The sequence below is a fragment of the Prionailurus bengalensis genome, chromosome B1 (assembly GCF_016509475.1).
Source record: "Prionailurus bengalensis isolate Pbe53 chromosome B1, Fcat_Pben_1.1_paternal_pri, whole genome shotgun sequence".
NCBI lineage: Eukaryota > Metazoa > Chordata > Mammalia > Carnivora > Felidae > Prionailurus > Prionailurus bengalensis.
The window spans coordinates 176,092,859-176,105,586 of record NC_057344.1 but is presented as its reverse complement, the minus strand read 5'-3'; the positions used below and the strand labels follow the sequence as shown (position 1 = coordinate 176,105,586).

The following is a 12,728-nucleotide window of genomic DNA, read 5'->3' as shown; positions in this document are numbered from 1 at the left end:
AGGAAAAACGATTAGACACTGAAAATTGATTTATAAATTATACACATGGATCTGCTTTCCAGATCTGAGAAAGAGATTCAAGTGGCTACCAAAGCGAGTGGACAAATATTCATTCAAGATTAAGGGAAAAAATACAAAATCCTGCATGATTTCCTAAGGAAAAAATTGTAATATTAATCAAAAAGATTTGAAAAGCGGAATAAAAACACCAAAGAACATACTATGGAAATAAAGAAAGAGAGCATCATTCTGACATTTCACAGTAACTTGAATAATGAGAATCACGGTTACCTGCAGAGTATTTTAGAAATCTGTTTTGTGGGGCGCCTGGGTGGCGCAGTCGGTTAAGCGTCCGACTTCAGCCAGGTCACGGTCTCGCGGTCCGTGAGTTCGAGCCCCGCGTCAGGCTCTGGGCTGATGGCTCAGAGCCTGGAGCCTGTTTCCGATTCTGTGTCTCCCTCTCTCTCTGCCCCTCCCCCGTTCATGCTCTGTCTCTCTCTGTCCCAAAAATAAATAAACGTTGAAAAAAAAATTAAAAAAAAAAAGAAATCTGTTTTGTAAGTGTAGTATGATCCAGTAAGCAAAATTTCTGAGAAACAGAAAGCCATCAGGATAGACTAGAAAAAGACAAGAGGACAACAGGATAAGATACAAAGATAACAAGCAGAGATGAAAAGGGACCAGTGTTTGATAAGGAGTCATTTGAAGTGATGTCACCTAATAATTACAGGTATCATCAAAGGAGCAACCAAAACAACCATAAAAGAAGCAATAATCAAAGGCATAGTTGAATTTGATTTTCTGACGTTGATTAAAGCCTTGACTTAGAAAGTGCTGATTGATTACTAGACACAATTTATGAAAAACAAAAAAACAAAAAACAAAAAACAAAACCCATACTTAGGCATAACATGGAAGATTTGAAATGCACATTTAAATAAAACATAATTCTTTAACAATCTGTTTAGCAGAAGCAGACTAAGTAAAAAGGAATAAAATCAGTCTTGCCTCAATCTCATTCATAAAAGTAAAAAGGAATAAAATCAGTCTTGCCTCAATCTCATTCAAAAAGTAAAAAAGAAAAGTTTATATGGCAAAAGGATAACAGAAGGAAAACAAGAAGACAGCATGGTGATATTAAAGAGAAAAGATGATATAAATAAAATCATCAGTTATATTAAACAAATATAAACGGAGTAAACATAATTTATACTGTTGTTCATCTTACACAAACCTTTAATATTTTTTAAAAGCTTCTATGCTGTATTTGAGATGATTTCCTCATATATTTTACCTTTTTTATATTTTGCTATTATTTATTTATTTATTTATTAAAGTAAATTAGGTTTTCTTTTTTATTTTTTTCAGAGAGAGAGAGCGCAAGTGGGAGAGAGGAGTAGAGAGAGAAAGGGCGGGAGAGAGGGGCAATGAGAGAGAGAGAGATAGAGAGAGAGAGAGAGAGAGAATCTTAAGAGAGAAAGAGAGATCCTGGGATCATGACCTGAGCCAAACTCAAGAGTCAGACACTCAACTGACTGAGCCAACCAGGCACCCTTACATTTTTACTGTTTGTTTTTTTTTTTAATCAGTAGTTTCAACTGTTCATTTCAATCATTGTAACTCTCATTTCTAAAAAAAGAAAAAAAAAGATATCGATATATTTTAAAAATCTTTTGTTCTAAGATGCTCTGTTTTTTCACTATGCTTTCTATTTCTTTCGTTACCCCCTTAATCATTGTAAACATACTCATTTTACAGCTTTATTGAGATTATTCTATCACCTACCTATTAGCATGATGTTTAAGATTATCTATTAGCCTGGTGTAATCTAGTACCTTGTCTGTATGCTAATTCCGTCCTTAGAAATTCATTTCCAAGTATTGATTATGATTTTTAGATCAACTTTTCTTTTCCCCCTCCCTCCTGCCAGAGCAGCTTTGTGTGTTTGTTGCTTTCTTGAGCCAATATTCAAAGAGATTTGGGTTGGTTTTATTGTTTCTCATTTTATGGCCAGTGCTGCCCTTTTGGGATTCCAGCTTTATGACTGAGTTAGTTCCAGCTAATAGCTAGAGGCTGTATCTGATGTACCCGATAATATATTAAGCTCCAGCCCCCACACACCTGGTGTGTATGCACAGTTAGTGGGGCAGGGTGTGCATGTGGAGGAGACTGATGAGGGTGGGAGCTTCCATAGAACCAGTTGGTCATGTTCTGTGGGGAGAGAAGAGAATTCCAACTTTTTGAAGTGTGTTTGTTTGTTTGTTTGTTTGTTTCCAGATCTAAGGGATTTTTTTTTCCAGCTTTTGAGTTACTCTACTTTCCTGTGTGTGTGTGTGTGAGAGAGAGAGAGAGAGAGAGACAGAGACAGAGAGAGAGAGAGACAGAGAGACAGAGAGAGAGACAGAGAGAGAGACAGAGATTTTGTCCAGCATTCCTGTGTAGTGGGAAGATGGCCATTTGTCATCAATTCAGTTGGCCAAAGTACTAATTTCTTTTTTTTTCTCCATCTCTTTGCTCTAGTGTATGGTCTTTCTGCTAGAAAATTCTTTTTCTGTCATGTTTAGGTGAAGAACTCTGGTTTATTCTGTAAGTAGTAGCTTAACTGTGTCCGTATCTGTCAAGACATTCTAAGATCTCTAGGAGGGATTGATTTTTCCTCTCTTTGCGTCAGCCACATTCTTTGCGCACATCCTATGTCATACTATAGTATCATTCTCCTTTCCATTTATCATCACTCAGCATAAGTATAACATTGTAGGTGCTAAAAAAAACAGTTGTGTGAGTTAAATAAATTAATGAATAAATTTATGGAAATGTAAATAGTATTAGTAATCCTATGCTTTGTAACAACACTGAATTAGTATTTTATACTATGCTGTTGCTATTAGTGCTAGATATGGTGGATGCATTTCTCTATCCAGTGGAGCATTAAACAATAAAATGAGAACCTGTGTCAACTATTTACTTAACATTCTTTCATGTGCTTGCTTTGGCAGCACATATACTAACATTCTCACATCAAAGGGTGAAAACAGTTGAACATTTTCTATGGAAATAGGAACACAGTGAAACACTCCATGCTTCATAAAATAAAAAAAATGGTAAAAACTAGGTGAGGCCAAAACATGGTCTAAATCTGAAGAATTAGCGGTCTTTATTACATTACATTCCTCTATGTCTGAACGGTTTCTGGGGAAAAGATGAGAGTCATTTAATTATGAACCAGAAAAGATTTCTTAACAGTAGTGAAAGGTGAAATTAATTTGTTAAATAAAAACTTATTCCATAGTATATAAGAAATACTTTAGAGAGTCAGATGGGTAAATATTTTTGCTCATGAAAAATACTATTTCTACATATTGTCATTGGTTTTAAGATTATTATGTTCAAATGTAATATGTGAGTTTTATATGACAATATCTGTAAAATATATGCATCATATGGCATGATAATAAAATGAACACGTTGGTAAAACTACCATATAACTTAAGAAATCAAAAAGAAACCATCACAGAAGAACAGAATTGGAAGACTGACACTATGTGACTTCAAGACTTACTACAAAACCACAGTATCAACAGTGTAGTATTGGTGAAAGAATAGGCAAATAGACCAGTGGAACAGAATAGAGAGCCCAGAAATAGATCTACATAAATATAGTCAACTGATTTTTGACAAAGAAGAAAAGGCAATGCAATACAATAAAGACAGTCTTTTCAACAAATAGTGCTGGAACAAGTAGAGGTCCACATTAAAAAAAAATGTAGACAACACTTATGCCTTTCACAAATTAACCCAAATTGGATTATAGGCATAAATGTAAAATGAAAAGCTACAAAACTCCTAGAAGGTGTTTTCACCTAATTGCACCTAATAGGTGAAAATCTAGATGACCTCGTGTATGGCAATGACTTTTAGATACAACACTAAAGGCACAATCCACGTTAGAAATAACTGATATGCTGGACTTCATAAAATTAAAAGCTTCTGCTCTGGGAAAGAGAATATTAAGAGAATAAGAAGATGAGCCCCAGAGTAGGAGAAAATATTTACAAAAGGTACATCTGGTAAAGAAATGTTATCCAAAATACAGAAAGAACTCTTAAAACTTAACAATAAGAAACAAAAAACTTGATTAAAAAATGGGCCAAAGACCTTAACAGACACCTTAGCAAAGAAGATGTATGATTGGCAAATAAGAATCTGAAAAGATGTTCCACAGCGTATGTCATCACTGAGATGCAAATTAAAACAAAAATCATACAAATACACATCTATTAGGATGGCCAAAATCCAGAACACTTACAACCTTAAATGCTGGTGAGGATGTGAAGAAGCAGGAATTCTTATTCATTGTTTGTGGGAATGCAAAATGGTACAGCTATTTTGGGAAACTTGTGGTTTCTTACAAAACTAAACATACTCTTATCATACTATCCAGCAATAGCACTTCTTGATATTTATTGAAAGGAGTTGAAAACATGTCCACACAAACACCTGCATATAGATGTCATATAAGATTTATTCTCAACTGTCAAAAATTGGAAGCAATAAAGATGTCAAGAATGAATAAATAACATCCGTACAATAGAAAATTACTCAGTGCCAAAAAGAAATGAGCTATCAAACCAAAAATACATGGAGGAATCTTAAATGCATATTGCTAAGTGAAAGAAAACAATCTGAAAAGGCTACCTACTGTATGATGTATACAGTATAACATTCTGTAAAAGGCAAAACTATGAAGACAGTAAAAACATCAGTGGTTGCCAGACATTGGAGTGAAGCAGGGACAAATAGGCAGAATATAGAAGGTTTTTATAGTGGTGAAAATACTTTGTATGATACTATTATGATGGCTACATGTCATTCTACATTTGTTCAAACCTACATAATGTACAACACAGAGTTAACTCTAATATAAACTATGGTCTTTGGGTGATCATGATGTATCAATGTAGGTCCACCAATTGTAACAAAGGTACCACTTTGATGGGGGATATTGATAATGGAGGAGGCTATGCATATGTGGAAACAGGAGGTAAATGGGAAACCTGTGCATCTTCCTCTCAATTTTGCTGTGAACCTAAAACTGCTATAGAAAGAAAGAAGAAAGAGAAAGAAAGAAAGAAAGAAAGAAAGAAAGAGAGAAAGAAAGAGAGAAAGAAAGAAAGAAAGAAAAAGGAAAGAAAAAGGAAAGAAAAAGAAAGAAAGAAAGAAACTATCCTTGAAAAGTTTCCAGTAATGCCTATTTCTACTTGTAGAACCTTGGGATATAACTTCTTTTCTTTAAAGTTTATTTATTTTGAAAGAGAGAGGGAGCACAAGCAGGGGAGGGGCAGAGAGAGACAAGAAAGAGAGAATCATAAGCTGACAGTGCAGAGCCCCACACAGGGCTTAAACTCACGAGCCTTGAGATCATGACCTGAGCCGAAATCAAGAGTCCAACGCTTAACTGACTGAGCCACCTGGGTGCCCCCTTGACAGATAGATCTTTTTTATCTTGGAAAAAATCTTCTGAGTGTCTTTCAGTGGTGTGGCATTAAGGCATTTATCTCAGAACAACATACCAGGGCACTGTTAGACCTGAGAAAGGCAGCTTGGAGTGGACACCTGTTGCTTTGTCTACCCAGCCACTTTAATTTTTGGAAATTGTACCACAAATTCTGGAAAGTGTTCTTTCCATCCATGTGGATCTAATGGGAGTTTCCATGTTTTTTAATGTCCTTGTTAATTATAATTGAGCACTTGACCCAAAATGGGCCAATTATAATTGCCCCAATGCCTGGAATTTTGGGTACGGAAAAAGTTTCACCTCAAGAAAAAAGCAAAATCAGTAATTCTTGAATAAACAAATTTATTTAATGAAGATTATATTTTATGGAACTCTTAGTACATCAGAATTCTCTGTGAACTGTGATCAAATGCTAGCCATTGCTAGACAACAGGAGATGTGAAAGTTTGCTAATAGCATATATAAAAGGAAGAGTTTATTTGCAGAGTTGTCAAGAACAGCTGGGATAGATAAGGATGTTTGCAAATCATTTAATTTCAAGAGGAGGTATAATCTATTATCATACTAAAGTCTAAATGTGAGATTATGGATGCGTTAACTATACGGTAATAATCATTTTGTAACATATCCATGTATTAAACCATTACATTTTACACCTTAAACTTACACAATGTTATATGTCATGAAATCTAAATTTGATCTTTATATCATTGAGGACTCTTTTGATTTTGAGTGTCAGAAAAGCAAGCCCAAAGTTTTAAGGAAAAAGGAATTCTTTGGTTCATGTAAACAAAAAGTCTGGGGATATATTTATCTTTATATTCTTCTTCAACCAGAAAGAACCTAGTCTCTCTCTTCTCTTTCTGCCCTCCTCTGTGCCAATTCCATTCTTTGACATGCTTGTCCTTCATGCTGGCAAGACAGTTCCATCTTGCTATTCCAAGTTCAGTAGAAGGTGAAGCTCCCCATGGATATGCATAAAGGCCCTGAGAGTTATTCTCACCCTAAATCAGTTACAAACCCATCACTGAACAGATCACTAGGACTGGGAGGAAGATGCACTCTACAGGGTAGGCTAGGCTAACAAAAACTTGAATTCACCCAGGGCTGATGACAACAATCCATATCTCACACATGCTGTGTTGTCCTCAAAGGCAGGCTGTCTCTTGGTTATCCTCACTCCAGTACCCAGGCTGAAAGGCAACCACTTTCTGGCTGCTGTCATGGGTAGCAGAAGAAAAAGCTTTGAGTAGATGCACATGAGCAATTAAATGCTTGGTCTCCAAGTGACATTCACTGTTTATTAACTAGAACTAGTCATATGGCCCCCACTCAATCACTGGGGAAAGGAAGTGCGATCCTATCACATGCTCAGAAATCAGAAAAAATGGGATTTTTTTATAAAGCAAACTTTGTTAATGAATGCCAAATGCACTATATGCTTCAGGTTTTAGACTCGCCTGGACCTGAGAGTAGGGTTCAGTTCCGCTACTGCTGAGAACCTGTAGGTCCCCAGAAATGTATAGACCATTGGGAGAAAAAAGTTAGGAGTTGTCATCAGAAAAAAAAAAAAAATCAATCATGCATTTAATTAAGTAATTTTCTAGTAAATGACCAGAGTTTTGGATTCAGTGTCAGTGTATTTTCCTGTGTTAATAAATTATTAACTTCTGGCGTGCCTGGGTGGCTCAGTTGGTTGGTTAGGCTTCCTATTGTTGCTTTCTCGTGGTTCCTGAGATCAGCTCTCCCCTCCCCCCATCGGGCTCTGTGCTGATAGAACAGAGCCTGCCTGGGATTCTGTCTCTCTCCTTCTCTCTGACCCTAACCCACTTGTTCTGTCTCTGTCTCTCTCAAAATAAAATAAATAAATTTTTAAAAACCCCATAAAAAATAATTAACTTCCAAGTGTTACAAAATTTACTCTATTTGTGGTTTTAAACCAAAAGCCAAAAATTAAATGTTATTTCTTCCCCTATTCTCCATATTTTAAACTGGCTGATTCCCTGAAGGAATCAATAGAATCTAAAAATTTCAGTGTAGACATTTTAAATCAAGTTTAGTTCCTAATTTATGACTTATTGGACAGCTCAACCTGTAAAAACTAAGGTGGTTTTAGAGCCATAACTAATCGTATTCACAAATAAGGATGTGGGATTCACACTTGGGTCTTCATTCTTAGTAACTAGCTAACATGGTTTTTACCTCTTGTGACTTGTACTATCATTAGACCTTTCCCCCCCCACCCCCCCTCCCCACTATGTTCAGTATCAAGGACTTTTCTTCCTTTCTGAGGAACAGGTATCCATTTAAATGAATTCAAGAAAAGAGTTTATTGTAAGGCTATTCCATCTCTAGGACTACATGGATTCTTTCATTTTGATTTTTCTCCTTTTCTCCCTTAGCATCTCCTCTATTTTTTTCCTTTATTAATACTCTCTGTGCTAATTATTTTTATAGCCCAGGGTGCCATAGCTAAATGACAGCAGTGACAAGTTATAATCTCTGGTCCTCTTAGTCAAGTTCCGAAGAAAAAAGATAAAATTTGCTGAGTGTTGAAACTTGGTCTACTGTGAGTAAATTCAGCTCTGGTTGGTGGAAGGTATCACATGGTACATTCAAATGCAGGTTCAAAAGGAAGGGGGACTGTGCAAGAAAGCTAATTGGCTATGTCTGCTGTAGGAATTAGGATAACAATATTAATTCAATTGATGTAGATACTATTTAACTCTATGATGCAGATACTATTGTTACTCTCATACTATAAATAAGGAAACTGAAACAGAGAGATCAAATAACTTTCCCATTGGTCATATAGTTAATAAGATTCAGATCCACCCAGGATTTGAAAGTAGAAAGTCTTGCTCCAGAATCTATGGTCTTACCTGTTAGGTGCCCCCACTATTCTTGGCTCCCCTGAAGCATCTGGGTTTTCACCAGTGACTTCATTAATGTTTTTGGGGTGTTCCCTTAACTCTCTTGCCAGTAATAAAATGCTTCTCATTTTCCAAAGTTCACGTCAAATATTAACATTTTCACTTTGCAAGCTTCCCTGAGCACCTTCCTTCTGTTTTCTAAACCACCTTGCGCATTCCCTTAATTATCACACCGATCACCTTGCCCCGTATTTGGGTAATACTATAATACTGTACTCTTCAGTAGAGCAAGGGGTATATGTTTCTTATCTTTGTGTTCCCGGTGCATAGAGGAATTACTGGCACATAGAATACATTTAATGTACTGTTATTGGATTATTTGCTTACTGAAAGAATTAATGCATTAAATAAGATTCATGCTACACAAATTTTACCAGTTTCTCCTCTCCTACCATTGTACAGGACAAAAAGCACTTCCATAAGGAAACCTGGGAACAATGCCTGTGAATCTTTGAGATTACTGGGATTCAGAAGTGGAGACAGTGGTTGGTTTGGGCTTGATAATGTTGTAGTGAGAACCATGCAGAGTGGCTTGATATCATTTGAATTGCGCGAACATTTAGAGAGGTAATACAATACCTGTAAACAATACAAGTTGACGGTATTATATCCTGATGAATTATAAGTGATGCTTACTGAAATGAAATTATAGGATTAGGTTTTTATGCCTCATATAGGAATATAAATAGTTCTTCAGGGTGTGCTGAAAATACAAACCAGAATTGATATGAATATGCTATCTATAATTTCATTCATGATAGTTTAATAAGTGCTTTTGGAAATCACTCATAACTTAGATTTATTTTTAGAGATTTCCTTTAACTCCAAAATAGTTTGAAAACAGCACATTTATGAAATTCCATGAAGACAGTAATTAACTGTTCATACTATGCTAATCTCATAAGCATGTATATGTAAACTGAATTTGTTATTTCCGTGCCCTTATTTTGCCTTCCTCATTTCCATGTTTTCTAGACAGCTAATTATGAGAAGAGTTTTAGACAGTTTTAAGGCTCACGAGGAGCAGACACTCATAAAGAGAAGGCAATCATATGTCTAAAGATAGCTTTTATTTCAAAATGGAAGATCTTACATCTACAGTTGTCTCGGGTCAGAAGCAGAGTTTAATATGAGAATTTATTGATTTATTGAGGGAGAACGCTTAGGTGAATCCTGTAAGGGAATGAAAGAAATGAGTAAGGCAAGGGAATAAGCTGAGAAAACCTATGGTTTCAGCAGAAGTTTTACCTCAGCCTGGTACCTCCGGGAAGCTCAGGAGTCTGAGTACCAAGGAGGCTGGTATACACCCCTGCATCAGTCAATCCTTGTCTGTGGGTGCAGACAAGGATTCTCTGGCTGAGGGCGATCATGTAAGGCAATTTTGTGGAGAAGAGTTGGGGGATGTGTGTGAGGGGGTAAGGATCCAGCCCAGAGAGGGATGTCTATATTAGTCTTCCAGGCTGCCATAATAAAGTCCCACAAGCTAGGTGGCTTAAACAACAGAAATGTATTGTCTCATAGCTCTGGAGGCTAAAAGTCCAAGATCAAGATGTCAGCAAGATTCATTCCTTCTGAGGACTGTGAGGGAAGGATCTGTTCCAGGCTTCTCTTCTTGGCTTGAAAGTGTCCATTTCTATGTTCACGTGACATTCTCCATGTATGCACATTTCTGTACCCAAAGTTCCCCTTTTTATGACACCAGTCATATTGGATTAGTGTATATCTAATGCCCTCACATTAAATGGATTACACCTGTCAAGACCCCATGTTGAAATAAGGTCACATTCTGAGGTACTGGGGATTAGGCCTCCAACATGTAAATTTGGGTAGAGTGGACAAGACTCATCTCACAACAGGTCTATTCATAACGATTCTGACACCACAGTGACAGAGAAAATATTTTAATCTCTACTTAATTATGATATCTATTCTTTATCCTGTTGGTAGTAAATGAATTATCTTGATTATCTTTCTCTTCTATAGTTGGAAATTATAACCCTTGGTGATGCTAGTTAAAATACAATTCAAAATATGCTGCCATATTTAGAGCTGATCTGACCCTGGGGGATTTCTTTGTGAACATCTGTTTAAAAATTTTTTTTCCAACGTTTATTTATTTTTTGGGACAGAGAGAGACAGAGCATGAATGGGGGAGGGGCAGAGAGAGGGAGACACAGAATGGGAAACAGGCTCCAGGCTCCGAGCCATCAACCCAGAGCCTGACGCTGGGGCTCAAACTCACGGGCCGCGAGATCGTGACCTGGCTGAAGTCCGACGCTTAACCGACTGCGCCACCCAGGCGCCCCATGTGAACATCTGTTTAGAACTTGGTTTGGTTTGAATCGTTTCCTGACTGCTAGGAGGTTCATTAAAGTCATTCAGGAATCTAACTAGTTGGTTATTAGAACGCTTGATTTTATTTTTTTTAAATTTTAATTCTAATGTTTACTTATTTTTGAGAGAGAGAGAGAGAGTGAGACAGAGCACAAGCAGGGGAGGGGCAGAGAGAGATAGAGACAGATTCTGAAGCGGGCTCCAGGCTCTGAGCTGTCAGCACAGAGCCTGATGCAGGACTCGAACCCACAAACTGCGAGATCATGACCTGAGCCGAAGTCAGACACTTAACCGATTGAGTTACCCAGGGGTCCCATGATGTTTTTGTTTTTTAACAAAAGCTTGGATGATAATGGGTGTTATTTGTTATCAGTGATATTTCTGAGACTGTATGTTTCCCTCACGTCATGCCTCTTTGCTCCCGTGCAGGTTTATTGTGCTACACCTTTCTTCCGTTGTGGAAAATAGCCTTTTGGTTTCTTTTGTGAAAGCTCTAGAAGAAGCTATGCTCAGCACCACTGCCTGTGTTGTGCTCTGTCACCAGAAAGACAATCCACATAAAGTAGTCATTCTAGTGGTTCCTTCTAAAGATTTAAACCAGGTGCTTCGGAACTTGCGCTTGGAATCGTTCAGTGGCCCTCCAGAGTCTTCACGCTGCTTCCAAGTCAAAGAAGGAGAACAAATTCTTTTAAGATTTACTGGAAATATATTTGCTTCAAGTAAGTACAAGTACACCTTTTGGTATGCTCTATGGGCTAGCAGCCACAAGCTTCTGGAGGCCTTCGTTAAACTTGTATCACCAAGGAAAACTTCAGAGAACTGAGGGGAGGCTTATGAAAAGTAGGGAAAGAAAAAGACTTATTTGCTTTTTGCTTCAATCTCTTTCTTCGCTTATTAGGGATGCATCTTCCCTTACAGGCTGACTCTAGAAGGTGACACTCTTCTAGAAACAGTCTTCTCTGTGAATACTCCTGAATCTGAGCGAGGATCATCTCTTTCATACACCCTTGCAATTGCCTCCTAAATGCTCCTCTGTCTCCACTAAGAGCCATGTGAAGTCTATTTCTACACAGGAACAATAGTGATCCTTTAAAAATACAAATCATGCCTTATTGCCCTCCCCCCACATTAAGCACTTGACAATTATCTCTTATTCTACTTAACATAATATCCAAACTCTTTCTTATGTCCTACAAAGAATCTAATCTGGGATCAGCGGACTGATCACGACTCCCAAGAGATGTGTATCTAGAACTATATTCCAGTATGATTGTCTTATTTATACTTCCACACATTTTATTTTATGTATTTAAAAGTCCACTCTGAGAAACAATTAATAGGTTTCACCAAACTCCAAAAGGGTTCATGGCACAACAGTGGCTAAGAACCTCTGAGGTAGATGACATACCTTGCTTACCTCTCATCCTCATATTTTTCTAGGGCTTTTTTTTTTTGCTTCCATTATAAATCATACCACAATGTGAAATTATTTTATTTGTTTACTTACTCTTTGCTCATACACTTATGTTCTTCCCCGGAATGTAAATTCAGGAAGGTACTGGCTATGTCTTTCCTGCTGTGGATCCCTGAGCTTAGAAGAATGCCTGGCCCAGGAAAAGCTTTCAATAGGAATGTAGTGAATGAGTGAACCTATGGAAATACTAAGACCAACAAACGGGGTGAATGAATATGGGAGGTTGCAGGATAAGGTAGGAGAAATGAGGGAAGAGATCAGAAAAGGAGATAAAAGAAAGAGAAGAGGAAGAAAAAAAGGAGAACACAGAGAGAAAACAGCTGTGTGAGAGAAGAAAGAGAAAGATTTTTGGAGAAGTTGCCATCCCCCCCCCCATTTTTTTTTTTTTTTAATTCAACTGCTTCTCTGTAACTTATTTCCTTGGGATGGAATAGAATCTAACAGGTAATGTATGTAAAGGTGAAGTGTAGGG

The 12,728-nt window shown here is 37.2% G+C and overlaps 1 protein-coding gene across 1 annotated transcript in view; it reads left to right on the top strand.

The window, feature by feature from the left end:
* Positions 1–12,728, top strand: part of DTHD1 (death domain containing 1) — a 64,508-nt gene that overhangs the window by 15,654 nt on the left and 36,126 nt on the right. Inside the window, exons 6-7 of the mRNA XM_043572809.1 lie at positions 8,851–9,015; positions 11,212–11,501. Of these exons, the coding sequence (XP_043428744.1) occupies positions 8,851–9,015; positions 11,212–11,501 (455 nt within the window). The remainder of the gene's footprint in view (positions 1–8,850; positions 9,016–11,211; positions 11,502–12,728) is intronic.